Source organism: Thermobia domestica, chromosome 11 (genome assembly GCF_964235325.1).
Source record: "Thermobia domestica chromosome 11, izTheDome1.hap1.1, whole genome shotgun sequence".
NCBI lineage: Eukaryota > Metazoa > Arthropoda > Insecta > Zygentoma > Lepismatidae > Thermobia > Thermobia domestica.
Genome location: NC_137464.1, coordinates 3,778,737 through 3,795,014, shown reverse-complemented (window position 1 = coordinate 3,795,014; position 16,278 = coordinate 3,778,737). Strand labels below are relative to the sequence as shown.

The following is a 16,278-nucleotide window of genomic DNA, read 5'->3' as shown; positions in this document are numbered from 1 at the left end:
ACAACAACGTACTCCGAGAAACCTACAAGCTAGATACCATCTCTGTAAATGTATCAGTTTGTACTGTTACATGTGAAAGGCTACTCTCAATTTTGAAAAGATTAAAGACATACAGGTAAACGCAATTCAATGACTGATGATAGGTTGAAAAACTTATTATTACTATTATTATTATTAAGTATTCTGCCTTTCGGCAGGTCGTGGGACTAAGGGGGATTTTATTTTTCAATTTTAGATTTGGGCCTAGAAATGTTTCTTCTACAATTCTCGATCTTCAGCTTCCTCTTTTAACTCCTAATATTTAATTATATTTTTTAAACCACCCATCAGCTGTGTCATTTTTCCTATTCGTCGCTTCCCTTCCATCTTTCCTTCTATGGAGGTGTGAAGAAGACAATTTCTTCAGAAAATGTGTCCAATCCAATTGGCCTTCCTACGAAGTACGGTAGCTAAAAGTGTCGTTCTCTTCTCTCCTATCCGTTTTAAAACATCTTCGTTTGTTGCTTTCTCTATCCATTTTTCTTCTTCATTTTCCTCCAACACCCCATTTCGAAATTCTCTAAATATTTCTTCTCTAACTTCCGTAATGTCCAAGTCTCTGAACCATACAGTCCAATGCTCCATATATAGCACTTGACCAACTTCTTAAGTCCAATATTGAGCCTGCTAGTTAAGAGTGATCGTTTCTTGTTGAATGCTTCTTTAGCTATGGCAATTCTTGACCTGGTCTCTTTGGTGCAGTAAGCGTCTCTCGTCAAAATACTTCCCAGATACTTGAAATCATCGACCTCTTCCAGTTCTCTTTGTACTACTCTGATCCGTAAGGGCGCATTTCCACGGGATATTTTCATGACTTTCGACTTTTCGATGTCAATTTCCATTCCATACAGTTTTTCAGTGTAAACTATTTAGTCAATCATCTCCTATAGTCCTCCTTCGGTTTTAGCTACTATAACTGAATCATCTGCATGCCTGATCTTGTTAATGATCTGTTGAAAAACTTAGTATTACTTTATATTGAAGAAAATTGCTAGATCGTTAGATCTTAAAGAAGTTGTTGATTTGTTTGCTGCTACCCACAAGAATAGAAAGATCCTCTTTTAAGTAGAGGCATGAACCTGTAAGTTATTTTCTTTACCTGTAAAAGTGTAAAACACAGTGGTTAAATAACTACTTACTTATATTAGTTATCAATTGTAGTAATGTATCCTAGTTATTTGAGGTAGTAAATTCTTACATTTTCACTGTAAAAGTGTAGAATTATGAACAACAAAGATGAAAACATTCATCTTGAAAACACACACACACACACACACACACACACACACACACACACACAAAACAGATTGTAGTTGTATTACTGAAAATAATTAAGATAATACATATTGTTTTTGCAAGGATAAACTACCAAACCTTCCCTAGCTAGTACAGCGAACTGGACTTACCCGCCCAGCCATTCGCGAGATAAGCGACAAGGAATGTCTGTGCGTTGACAGAAAATGACGAGCGTAAAAGTAGAACAATGACTATACATCAAGAATAAAAAACAATCAGGCGGAGGTTAAAACACTCGCCACATTCGGCTGATTTGGCACCTTCTGATTTGTTTTTGTTCCTGAAAATCAAATCTCAACTGAAAGGAACACATTTGACCTCCGTTAATGAGGTTAGAAAAAACGCAAAACCTACTAAAGACTCTAACATAACATGAATTCCAGGGATGTTACATACAATGGCAGCAGCGAATGAAGAAGTTTATTGACGCAGAGTAGGATTATTTGAAGGTGACATCACTAACCTGAACCAATAATATAAGTACTCTGAGTTATTACCTTAGTCCGGTTAGTTTTATGTCTCACCTCGTATATAGCGTGATTTTTTATTATCCTTTGCTGTTACAGTTGAATTTATTTCATAAAAAATTCAAAGAGAAACATATATTTAATTGATTATAAAAGAGCAAAATGCTATGTATAATTAACTTCATTATAGTGATAACATTGAAGGATTGTCTAATTACACTGTGCAACAAATTTTCAACTTTTTTTCTCTTTCCTGAAAAAGAATGACTGATTCCTACAGAACTTTTTACGCTGATTACACTGATGTAACTGAAATTTCTGTATCAGCCTCCAATTCTGAGAGCCAATAGCCAATTAAGTTTTAATATATAATATTATTAATATACAAGGTTAAACATTACAGAACTCCTAAAGACCCTCCAAATTTTGAAGAAATCGTATGAAATTTAGAGGACAGTTTTCAGATACAAATTCCTACTACTGCTCCTGACCGTGAGTGCCTCAAGGGGACATTTGCCTCCTGGATTCTCACTTAGAAAAACTAAGTTTATGCAATTGTGCCTACAGTTTGAATGATTTTGTGACAAAATTGCCTACTTTTCAGGGGTTTGTTTCCTTAGGAAAGATCCTATGAGAGTCCATGCATCTGAGAATGTTCTTTTTAGTTCGATAGACAATTGTTGGGAGTAGATTCATTCACGTTCCTCATAGTTACATTATAATGAATCAAAGACCTAAATGTAAATATAAACATTAACTTAAAGTGCACATAAAATATATTTTGAAACAAAATTAGTGAAACATAAAATACAGAAATGAAATAAAATGAGAATACTGAACAGCTTCACAAAATGTTGTTATCGGCGTTACCTTTGGTACGCACTTTCATGTTCTCTGTTACTAAAACAAAATAAGAGAACTGTCTTGCTTCACAAACTGATAAACGTTGTTATCAGCGTTTCCTTTTGAACTCATCCTCATGTTTTCTTTGCAACAATAGTTAGCTAGCATACAGACCCCCTTACATTTCTTCAAGTATTTTTTCTTCCAGCACACGAATTGTTTGATGAAATCTTTCATCATGTTCATCTGGTACTGCAACTAAGTTATCGAGAAAGAAGTCAAAGTGGCTGAGCAGGAAATGAAGTTTCAAAGATATGTTGAAACTAGGGATGGGCAAAACCGGTTTTTATAAAAACCGAAAACCGGTTTCTATAAAAACCGAAACCCGAAAAACCGACATTTCGGTTTTCTCTAAAACCGGTTCGGTTTTTCACCGAAACCGGTTTCAGTTTTCTCCAAAACCGGTTCGGTTTTCACCGAAACTGGTTTCGATAAAAACTTTTCGAAAACACATAAAACTATTTCTGTGGAAATGGATTCGGTTTCCGGAGAACAACGAAACACCATTCTGGTCAGAAATAGAACAAATTTTGGAAAAAACCGGAATCGGTTTTGAAGAAAACCGAAACCGGACCAGGTAAAAAACCGAACCGGTTTTGGAGAAAACCGATAACCGGTTTTTCTAAAAACCGAAAAACCGGTTTTTGTGCCCACCACTAGTTGAAACCCATTTTTTGAAAACTCATTTCTTCAACAATTTGGACATATTGTTCAGATTGTTTGTTTCTCAGAAAAGAATTTACCACATTCTTCAGTGCAACCTACGCTCTTCTCTCGTCTCAGCTCAGGGTTACGTCGAATTCTGGATCTTTCATCACTGTTCTTATTTCCGGTCCAATGAATATCCCTTCCTTAAGTTTTGCACCTGTGATGCCGGGAAATAGTACTTTCAGATAACGGAAGCCACCACCCTCTTTATCCAGAACTTTGACGAAAATCGTCATTAGTCCTAACTTTATGTGTAATGACGGTAAATACATATTCTGCACTTTGACAAGAAGATCGTAACTAACACTTTTCTGTCTGGGAGCAAAAGCTTCCCTGCAGGACATTGTTTTACATTGTAGTGTTGATCTTTTGCCCTGCTGTCACAGTTTCACAAAAAAACATTTTGTATATCTCAATTGCATCCCCAAAAGCAGGCCAAGGACTTTAAAATCACCAAAATGCGCCATCGATGTTCCGCGTACTCAAGTTTTTCAAGTAAAAGCTTCATATCTTCGTAGTCACGTAGTCTCTTGTAGTCTTTTCTTGTAGTCCACTTTTGTAGTCTCGAAGCTCGTAGTTCAGCCTGTGACTTGGACAAGTGCAAATCTCTAACAAGATTATTTTATTTACTTTGATATATTAATTGCGGCTCCGACAATTTTTCAGTATAGACAGGATCTTCCTCTTCTTCAATTTCGGAATCACAATCTACAAAGTAGCACATGCATCAGAATGATCCCACAAACATTTTCTCAGTGGAACATGCACAGGTGTAGGAAAGATCGAACAACGGAAGGTAAACCTCTAAGATCATCAGAACCTGTTCCACCCTACGGAGTGGCGTCGTGTGATTTTTGTTCATCAGCGTATATGATTCACTTATTGGTCTTTGAGGTTATTCCATTTACGTTTGTTAAACTAAAATAGTCTGACTTGTAGTCTTTCGGCTCACGCCACACCATTAGTACGGCAAATGGCATTGCTTTGTGTGTTCCATTCAACCACCTCCGAATATCCACTGCACAAGATTTACAACTCCATGTGGTGCACATTTTTCCTGATTCCGACTTTGCACTCAGAGTAAAATTCATAAGCTCTTTTCACAAGCATTATTATCTGTGTAATATTGTATTTAAAAGTTCGCTACCGACACAAAAAAAATATTTTGGACGCATTGGTTTTTACCAAGGACCAGCGTCCCATATGTGAGACGCTCGGGTTCGTTCTAGCAGATGGTTTGTGGGTAAGGTAATTTTCTTATGACCGGTCTATAGTGACGGTTTATGTCTATGAATCGGTCCCTCGTAAAATCCGCTGTGTCCCATGTATGGGACGTTGGTAGTCAACGTGTTAACAGTCACTGTCCCACATATGTAATAGAATCTGTTAGGGTTATTCAAGCAAATTCTTGGCTTGCATCAGTGTTGCAACTATATAGCAAAAAGTGTTGCCAACTCGAGAAAGTAAACTTTATTATAAAAATTTCCTATTTTCCCAATTTTGGGAAAATGGAGGCTGATACAAATGAACGACTCATGGTTTTAAGATCAGGACACGAAATACGACTACAGTCAGTGAATAACTTTCAGGAAAGAAACCCACTGTAGCACAGTGTTATTAGAGAAATCTAGAGACAGACAATAATTTGAATTTGTTTTACAATTTCTGACAGATTTTTTTTTTTTTTTTTTTTTTTTTTTTTTTTTTTTAAGGATATGCTGTGAGCTCTGGTCGCTTTCGAAGCCCTAACGAACTGTGGTACGTAGCTTCAGCTCCTCGGGCGGAAACACATCTGGGGAAGGTAAAACAATTAAGTTTTATAATTCGTATTATATCTTAGTTTTAAAATAGAAAGTAATAAATAAATGATAATTATTTACGGAATTGGAATTTAAAATAAAATATAAATAAGTGTAAGAACCGACCATTCCATCTCCGACTGAATGTCTTATCAGTCCCATCTTTGACCGAATTTCTTGACATTCAAATGGCGCTTCAAGATAATTATCTTTCTTTACAAATCTGTCAGCTGGAAATGCAATCGACACAAATTTCTATGAAAAATTGTGTGTTATCACATTCACACCCTTCGTCAGATATATTTTCACTCTAATCAGCTTCCAAACTAGCACTGATTCAAATAATCTTAGTAAAAATTTTCTTGCTTTCTTGAAAATTTCTTTTATGATTTTTTAAAAATAATTTAGAGAAAATAAAGCTGAATTTCACACAAGCCATCGTCGGAAGTTTCTTACTTTCCCACTTCAAACTTTATCTATTTTCGTTCCCTATTTCAGTAGTAGACATGCTTATATGTATCAAGATGTTAGAAAACGTAGTAGAAATACAATGAACACTCAGATATTCAGAACTTTCTCTAATGCAATTTTAACTAGCACCTAATCCATAAGGCATGTCTATACGCAAATTTACATACAAACATCATAAGTTGTGCTGGCCTCCGAATTAGGAAAAGTAAATCCTGTTGGAATGTCTCCTTTAGAAATCCTACAGTTTTAAAAGTAGTTGAAATAAAATCATCAGCATATACAGGATATGGAAAGAAAACCCTCACCGGTATTCTGATAACACTAAATCAAATTAATTATCTTTACCAAATAAGTGAACTGATTTAGCTGGTAACCTTTAGGGAATTTTTAATGTATCAAAGTATTATGTTCGTTTGCAATGTTGGTTCTATTAGTACTTAACAAAGATTATCATTTTGAAGCTTTCGAGTTCGAACTCTATTATCAATACGTTTCTCACGTTCACTAACCTCAGTGAGGTTCGCGCTCGTTCGAACTTCAGATCTTACTCCCCATCCACTATTCTCAGTAGGGTTGTCGCTCACTATTCTTAATGAGGTTTCGGGCTCAGCTCAGTCAGATTTTTCACTTGGTCGAAGTCTCGTGCTCGCTGAACTCAGGCTCTGACTCTGTATCCACTTGTAAAACTCTCGTTCATACCAACTTGCTCTCATTCATTGAATTCGAAGCCGATAAAACCTGGGAGTTATGATAGCTAGTTTGAAAATCGCATGGTAATTGGATGAGTACCTGATTTGATAAAAAAAAAGAAGAAGAAGAAGAAGAAGAAGAATTCATGGTATTGCGTTCAAACAATTGCATAGCTGCCTGAAAGAAAAATGGAATCACTCTGGTCAACAAAATCAGCAACAAAGGCAATTCGAGATGTGTTGACCATTCATCCCACAATTTGAAATTTTTGGCTGGTCCCCTAATCCTTTGGATGCTCAAACCAAGAAATTTAATCCTTTCACTTATTTTAAACCGAACTTACATGTTAGTGAGAATGCAGAATGGAATATCCCGATATATAAACGTTTACTTATTTACGTATTGAAATGTTTCCGAGTAGCGATAACACTTCTGAAGTTCTGTATGTTGCAATATTTCCTTGCCATGTTGAACCTGTATGAGTGAGGCTAATGATTCAAGTGGTTCGTAGCAGGGGCGCTCATCTCCGTCTTGCTCCCGTGAATACTCTCATCACATCCCTACCAAAAAAAGAAAAAAATTATCCCGCGAAAACCATGCATTCTGTTTTGTGACACATAATAACTAACATAGAGGTCACAGGCCGCTTCCTTCCACCCCTATTCATTTGTTTCTTCCCCAATTCCTTGGGTAGTGTGCTCACGGGAAGACATCATCCCTCATGTGTAACAGACTTCAAAGACCGTAAATACAGAATGCCAAAGGATATGGGCCTAATTTGTAATCCTAATCCTACGGACTTCCTTTTCAACTCAAGAATTCATATGGCCGGTTGAACTTAAAGTGATCTGAAATGTTTTAATTTTACGTCCTACGATTATGTCCGCTACGTTAAAGGAGACGGTGATGATGAGAAATGAAGGCAATGCTGGAATGAACAAAGTGAAAAGAAACGGGAGAACCCCGAGAAAACCCACTCACATGGTGTTTGCCCATCACAAAGTCTACTTGGCGTGAGCTGAGATCGAACCCGGAACCCCACGCACTACAGATGAACGCTCTACCACTCAGCCAACGCGACCCCAGTGTGATATATTTTTATCTGACTTATACCACTTTCCTCATTAAAAAAAAACATGTTTCCTTTATCATAAAACTTTGACACTCATTTGTTGAAATCTGTCATCTTTCAGAATGAAGGTATTGACTAAGTTCATATTTTCTGTTAACAGAATGACTTGTCTAGATCTGGCTTTTGTGTCATCCCGTACCAGTCTTCGCAAAATTAAGCTCACAGCAGCCCAACGCAATAAAGGTCAAACTTTATGATAAGTGCTATGCTGAGTATAGCAAACTAAAACTCATATTTTGCGTTGTGCTGACGCAAACCTGTACGGAATGAGAACTTTCTGTTTCTTTGTTTCTCTGAAGATGTGATTAATTTTCACCTTTCTGTTAGAATAAGTTCTCCTTTTGTACTGAGAATAATTCTTTTGTTCTTTTGTAGGTAATATTATTCACATACAATCTACCTAAGCGCATATCAATCGATCAAACAATTAAAGGAAGTCAATTCGGTGAATATTTTGGTTCGAGCGTCGCTGTTGCAGATATTAATAAGGATGGCCTGGATGACTTGGTAGTTGGTGCTCCCCTTTACACTAAGTCCAGAGACGAAGGTCGCATCCACGTTTTCTACGGAAGTTCAAAGGTAAGTTATTAGTGATTGTTCAGTTTCTAGCCTCATACAATTTAAAAATCGAGAGTCATCTCGGAAGAAATATTCAAAATTAATTTACAAAACTCTTGGCAAGCAAATGCAAAAAATTAACGAAGTTGTTGTTTTATTTTTTTTAAAAAAAACTCTTACTTCACTAATCTTGACAGTACACGAGATATTTATTGCTTTTGTTAACAGTTCTCTGTAATATTTCGATGCGTACCTAAACAAAGACACCACTGAAATCGAGAAAAATATATTTTATTGAAGTTATTTTAACGGGGGATACCTATGGTTCACATGTTAACTTTTGATATTGCGTTATGCAACCGGCATAGGGCCTCGCGAGCCAGCAAAGACTAAAGCCGCCAGCTTATGTATAACACAACGATGCCAACTGAACTATCAGAAAGCAATTATTATGAAAGTGTTGGGTAAGTTACTTCTAAAAATGTATCGCGTTACAAGTTACTTTATTTACCTTAAAATGTAACGCGTAACTAACGCGTTATTTGCCCCAGAAAAGTAACTGTCACCTTACTTCGAAAGTGACGCAAGTAAGGCCTTACTTTTAGGTCCGAAACCTTGAATATTAAAAAAAAAAAAAAAAAAAACTTATTTAAATTTTATGTATATGCAAGAACAAATTCTTACTTGACAGCTATATGAACATTTTCTTATAATGTAATACTGGCTAAAATGCCAGACTGCGTTAGAAAAAACGCCTGCTTATTATTATTCTCCTAAACTAATTATATAATAATAATAATAATAATAATAATAATAATAATAATAATAATAATAATAATAATAATAATGTTATGTAAAATTAAAAATACAGAATATAGAGAGCATTACACTACAACTAATAAAGTGAGAACACATGAACTGAAAAGGTGAATCAAACTTTCCAATAACTCTAAAATCGATACATAATTTTATATGGTAATTGTTCTAAACTCTATGATCAACGAAAGTCTAGGATATGCAAACTGATCTGAAAGAACTCCAATATTACATACCATCAACAAACTATTTTCTAGTAATAAAGTAGGCCTGCTCATTAGTCACAGTTTATTCACATTAACCCTTCACTGTATATCGTTAATTATGGCATTCATCAGCAAGTGGCACTAAGATCTCATCTGGTTCTCTGTGTATCGGTGACTTACTATCGGTCACTGACACAGTTCATGCTCCAATGCTCAATTCTGAGAAATAAGAAAAATTTGTTTCCGAAAAAATATATACTAGGCCTATATTGTAGTTACTGATCCTAAGGATTTGGATGCCCATCGCAACGCCACTAAACACAATCTCATTTATAGTATTTTCGTACAATTTATATGAATTTAAACTTCTTACCAGACACTAGTTTTGTATCACGTGACAATCAGATTAGCAGCAAAGTTAGCTGATAACGTGAAGGAACTTTATAATGAAAATATGTTACGTTCTTGCAGTGTTGCCAGTTGATTATATGTGTACAAAGTTAGTGCAAAAACCATAATTTCAGACCATGGCTATAACAAGTCAAAAAATCAAAGCTAATTATCGAATTTGAATGCCATTTTCGATTTCAGTGTCTCCTAATTAATAAACTTCAGTTAATCTTATTTCCATAACATTTACTGTATAGAGCAATATAATGTTTGCACTTATTTTCAATAATGAATATTTTTCTTATATGCACAGAGGGGAAAAAATCGTGTGTGTCGTACGTTTAAACTTAGATTACATGTGTAAATCCTGTAATTTTTTAACTTAACGTAGTCTACAGCTAACGAATAACTCAAAAAGTATATATTATAGAAAGTATATATATTCGCCCCCTGATCACTGATAAAGTATATATATTCGCCCCCTCTATATTCGCCCCCTCTTTTTTTAGCTTTTGCCTTGTTTAAATTTCTAAAGCATCACATGATGAATATGCACTTGTTCACTTCCAATTTTATAGGGTTAGGAACAACAGTTTAATGTAACGTGGAATACTCAAAACAGTTGTCAGAAGACTAACTGAACCCGTATCTATGTAGTGGAAGTAAAAGCACGTTTATCCCTGTGACTCATTGTGGGATAGATACGAACGATAGATTTTACCTAGCTGCATCGGAAGTTATTTATGACTCGACGTAATATTTTTTATTTGAGTTCTATAGTTTATGATTCTATTTATTCTATTGTGTTTCAAAAACTATAGTAAGAGAGCAAACCGGTACTTTATTATAGCAATGTCAGGTAGAAGTTGTCTCTTACCTAAGTAGGTTATATTACATAATAGCAGTTCACCTGCTAAAACGCTCGACAATGCCCTAAGCAGATGAAGGTTTTACCAGAATAGCGTTTACACTTGTATAACCATCACTGTAGGACAAGTTGAAAAGATTGCGACACCACGAACGGTGTTGACACAAGCACCACAAAATGGCGTATCTGTGACTCTTCTTCATAGAAGCGCATGCTAAGGCACGTGTGCAGCCAAGCTAGCGTTCAGCAGGCTCAGTCGGCACAGAAAAGTTCACATCTCTTGCCGTGCTACTCTGTTGGGGTAACCAAGTACGTATGCAGGAATATGTTACGGGAATCCAAATTCAATATGAAGATAAATTATATTAAATTAGATTAAATTTACAGAAAAGTCGAGATTTCAGGAGTGTCCGGGCGCACAGTGAGCTGAAATCCCAAAAAGCTGGTTAAAATACTAAAGGTTGTTCAATCTGCATGATATTATGAATATATAGGTATTCGAGGTCACTGGTAACGATTACGAGTATGAGGTTTTTAAAAAATAAAAGAGGTTGATCCAATATGGCGAGCAAAATAATTAAAAATTCTCCAAATAGGCTGGAAACTAGTTTCATCATATTTTTGAGGTCGCTGTTAACGATCATAAAGTCAGAATTTCAACATTCAAAACTGTTAAGAAGCAATATAACAAAATAACATGTATATTTATTATTGCTCCAGTTTTAAAATACTAATAATTATTAAAAATTGGCATTCTTGAAATCTATTGGAAAAAACGTGCGTAAATTTTCAAGGGTATTTGTGGGCAGTTTGTGTGTATGTATGTGTGTTAGTGTTTCTGGATGGGTAGGTGGCTAGGTGAATTACGTTCGTTTATAGTATTGGGCATGTCGTAAAATCAATCCGCCTTATGCAGAGTCGTTCTGACGCGTGATTAGTGCCATACTAAAGAGTTGGACTAACATATGTTTCATGCAGTAGTCAGGCCTTTAGTACGACGCTAATCATACGTCAAAACGACTCTGCATAAGGCGTAATATGTCTATAGAATTAGGCGGAATTCATAACTATTTCTACATTTATCTATGTTTTGTCGTAATTTTTCCTTATTTTTCGTTAAGTTTAATGATAATTTGTTTTCTCCAATTGTTTTCTCAGCTTAATTATTTAAATTTCAAATTCTACATACATTCATCTATTTTATCCATATTGAAAATCCAGAAAATGTGAAAAATTAAGAGTTATGAAACTTTAAGCCAAAGTGTTTTATATATATATATATATATATATATATATATATATATATATATATATATATATATATATATATATATATATGTTCCCGTTTACTATATTCGAACCGTCAAATGGCACTTTTCAAATGACTGCCTGTTCTGCAGGTATAACAAAGGGACGGATGTTTTAACGAAATTTCATACTTCAAACATTCTATTATACAACCCAAGACCTAAAGATTCTCAAATCGATTTTTTATTAAATTTTGATCAGCTTACTGGGATTTCAGCCCACTATGGGACGCCAAGAACCTTCAAAATGTATCCTCCAGAGACAAAAATTTCTTTAAAAGCATTTTCTCTTGTATTTTATGAACTTTAGAGGTCTATACATACGAAATGACGTAAAGCATAATAAAATATAGAAATCTTCGGCCCGCTGCGTATTACTGAATGTAGAGGTTTCTCCACATGGATTTTTATAGAAGAAATATATAACAAGTATATGCCTTTTACAGGAGACCTAATATGTATATTTTAATTAAGTAAGTTCTGTTGTTCATCATTACATCTTATATTTATTTTTATCTAACAGAAATCAATAATTGCAGTCAATTTTCTCCTTCTGGGTGGCATGCGATCAGATATAAATCAACATACTGATTACACACTTGGAATAATGTCCGGTGAAATGTGATGACATGTGTAGTGAATGCGTTTTCACGAGGTTTCTCAGTATACTTTATCTACTTCAAATTTCCTCACAGATAGTAATCAAGGGGTGTGAGGTGAGGTGACCTAGGCGGCCACTTCCCTGAGAATTGTGCATCGAGCCATAAACCGACGCCAACGCTATAGTGAGAAGAAATTCCGTATACGTTGGAAATAAAAGTTGTCATCTGGGTTTAGAAGAGAATGAAATCATGTTTTTGTTGGGCGTTAGATACTGTGGCGCCGCACAGTGTGACATTTTGATGATTTAGGAGGACAAAATCCATTTTTCCAAGTTATTAATATACATATAACTGCTAGTTATTCCAATAATAGAATAACCACAGTTTATCAAAACAACATTTGTTTCCAATTCTGTTATTTAATCTAGCCCATACATAGCCCAAACTTGTCGGAACACCTGCTCAGTGGTTTCACAGTGCGTGTTCGAAAATCTGTGATGTGACTTCGCTTGCCCAGTGTGGATCACACGAACTGTGTAAACAGCAAAAGGAAAGTGGGCATGTATTGCTGATCATATTACGTCTGTTCTGAATTGTGGTTTTCGGTTCAAAACATTTTGTTCGTTCTGAAAAAATGTACGGAAAACTGTAAGTGTTAAACACACATTTATATTGAAATGTAAAAAAGAGCTTTGAGTTTTAGTATATTATTCCGCATTATTCCAGTGTTAAATTGTATGTAAGTTATTGCTGAGAATTTAAATTTTTCAAAAGTGAAAAGAGTTGTTGTGCAAATTTGCGCACTTAAAGGATTTTGGTTTTTAATTACAATGGCGCTACAAATTCCCTATCACACTTTATTTGAGATATGGGTACAGAATTCAAGTTCGACGAGATTTGATGCCTTACTGACACATATTGAGCGATCAGTTGGCTACTCCCCATTATCTGATGATGATTTATGATCTATTAACGCGCCACTTAGGACTTTCAGTCACAAACTTGAAGTGAAGTGGAAGACAGCATCAAGATATCTCGAACGTTTTTTGCAAAATATTTCCTCTTGGCTTGAAAGAAGTCTTCAATTTCCTAACCTCATGACATTGCAGCCTAATACATTGCCAAGGTAATGTTGGAAGGCCACACAAATTCTTCAGTGACTGCAGCCGAAAGTCAGAGACACGTAATGAAGATTCTCATTAAAGAAACGAGCCATTGGAAGTCATTGGAAGTTACCGATTTCCTCCAAAAACAAAACACAGTCGTATCGACGGCCTTCTTTGCACACTTCCAACGAACATCGATCTTCATCAGATGACTCATCGGCCAACAAACTCAGCAGTAGCGGTTCAGAGGGTGATATGTGAAGAATTTATAAGCCAACATAATGTTTAACTGTCCAAATAGTTTTGTAGTCCAAATTATGTTATATTTTGTGTTGTGTTATATTTATATAAAGTAGAATATGTTATAAATGAAAACACAGGGGAGAAACAATTAACAAATATTGAACAAAAATGGTGAGAAACAGAAAACGTAGAGTGAAGATTCTCATTGAAGAAACTAGCCATGAGGTACTGTCGTTGGCCATTTAACTAAAACTTAGACAAGAAGAAAAGAGGAATTCTGCTTCAAAAAGTAGTATACTAAATAATTGCTTTTTGTTTGTTTGTTTGTTTCTTTGTTCTATTTTCAGCCTGTTTCTTTGTTATTCTCAATTATGCGAGTCCACTTTTCATGACGAACTTTGTGTTTTCCTTTTTCTTTTGTAATAAAAATAATAAGTTATAAATTAATAAAATGAGAAAATAAATGGCATGGCTTAAACTAATAAAGTATCATGCAAAAAAAAAAAAATAGCAGCCGCGCTCATCTGTTTAGGTTTTAAAACAAGAAAAGAAAAAAGAAAGAAACGAAATAAAAGAAAAAGTAGGAGAGATAGAACAAATTGGTAAGAGGCAGTTACATCTGCCATGAATAAGTCCAAAAGAACTTGACCAAGACAGGGGAAAGTAGAGGCTAAAAAAAATGTTTCCATCCTTTGTTTCAATAACTAATGGTCATTGGGCCTACTGTTTTTTACAATCAACTTTTCTCAACCCTTTCTTCCTTTTTATTTAACGTGTGTCTACGAAAGTTGTTATTGTTGTCGTGGATTTGTTACTACTTCTATTTAAAAAAAAAAAAAATATGGGGTGCAATAGCATGGGTTCAGTTATTTCTACTACTGTGCCCCAGATACGTATCTTACGTCACTTTAATGTGACAGATTCTTGATATAATAATTTTGTCCTCCTAGATTGGCGAAATGTTACACTGTGCGCCGTTCAAATAGTATTGATGAAAAATATATCAATAGTGGGTGTGCCTCATATAAGACACTACCATTATAAGACTATGTTACTTACTCGGATGAACTTAGTACGGTTTACTGTCAGACTAGTTACCCAAAATTATATCGACTGACTTCCCAATTAAAACAGAAATAGGCCTCGTCGCTGGATAGTATTCCAGATATACACGAGGAATCGAATTTATAATGGAAAAGCCCGGTGGATCAGCGCTATAATGTACATCTTTGGTCGCTGGAGCTCATGGTTCGATTCTGTTTCTTAAATTCACATTGTCTTTGTTCGAAATCTTATAAATACAAATAAATTAATTAAATACGTTAAATTCTTTGTAAATCGTGAATACCTTAATGAAAGTTGTCCAAATTGTATTTGCTTCGTGACTTTTGATCGGATATGCAATTGAAGCAGCGTGTTTCCTTTAAAGTATTAACTTAAAGCCCGAAATAGAGAGGATTCTACATTAAGAGAAATTCTACCTCGACTTAACGCGAAACGCAATTCGGAAAGGGAATAATTGCATAGAATGAATTAATAAGCAATAGAACAAGCACAAGAAGCACTGTTAAATTCCAGCGTTTAGAAGTTCTTGAAATAGATCTTCCCTTTCGAGCTTTCTAGAACTTTATGCATTTTGTTCGGAGACATCTTTCATTACACACATTACATAACCTTCTGACTAGTACAGATGCTGCAGCTGGTGGCAGAAAAGAAAAACTCGTATTCACAGCGTCTGGCAGACACGCAAAGAAAAAAAAATATTAAATCTCTGTATAGACCTGTCTTCGTGGTGATTCAGTAGGGTATATTATACCATGATGTCGTCACCATTTTGCACGATCCATTTCCGGATGATATCTGCATCATTGCTTCCACATTCCCATCACTGTGTGTGGTGGTGGCATGATCTGTCGAGAGGTATGAGAATCGCCTTTCCAATGACCGATGGTCTTGCAACACAGTTGTCTGCTATTATTTCACATTTGATGTCGCCGAGGCATAGTGACGGTGCAAGACAGCATTGCTGAGTACAAACATACGTCGTGCTGTTGAAATGGTTATTTGCATTTATGTTACGCCATATTCTGTCATACAAAAAAAAAAAAAAAATTCGGACGCATTTCTGTCATTCGTTTTTCCTCCTGTAATTTTTACAAAGTGCAGTCTATGCGAAATGGGAGTTGTTTACGGATTGCTATTATTATAATACAAATCTATATCGTTTATAATTTACTATTTGGCTTCTATATTTCAGGGGTTCCTGGACCAACCAATGACTATTGCTGGCAGAGTTGAGTATGGAAGGTTCGGGACGGCCATTGCATCCATTGGAGATATAAACAACGATGGCTATGGAGGTAGGGAAAATAATGTTTAAGGATATTGGTCGTCGCTGGATCATTTGGAGTTACACTTAATTAAACCATAATAAGCAGTCGCATAATCAAGTAGCTAAAACGTGATTCATTCCTGATTCACTGCTTTACGTAGGTGTCAATGCAGTGTTGTCTTAATCTATAACTCCTGTAATTTCAGCTCCTCAAACATCGGGTCATGGCTGTTGAGCCATGCAATCACACAAAAAGTTATAAACTCGTGAAAGAAAGAAAGAAATATATAAACTAAATTAAATAAATTGTAAAACAAACTAAAGTATGATGTAGAAATTTAGTGC

General features: G+C 35.3%; 1 protein-coding gene across 1 annotated transcript in view; it reads left to right on the top strand.

The window, feature by feature from the left end:
* Positions 1-16,278, top strand: part of LOC145663828 (integrin alpha-4-like) — a 187,091-nt gene that overhangs the window by 69,645 nt on the left and 101,168 nt on the right. Inside the window, exons 6-8 of the mRNA XM_081729925.1 lie at positions 5,126-5,214; positions 7,881-8,084; positions 15,859-15,961. Coding sequence (XP_081586051.1) covers positions 5,126-5,214; positions 7,881-8,084; positions 15,859-15,961 — 396 coding nt within the window. The remainder of the gene's footprint in view (positions 1-5,125; positions 5,215-7,880; positions 8,085-15,858; positions 15,962-16,278) is intronic.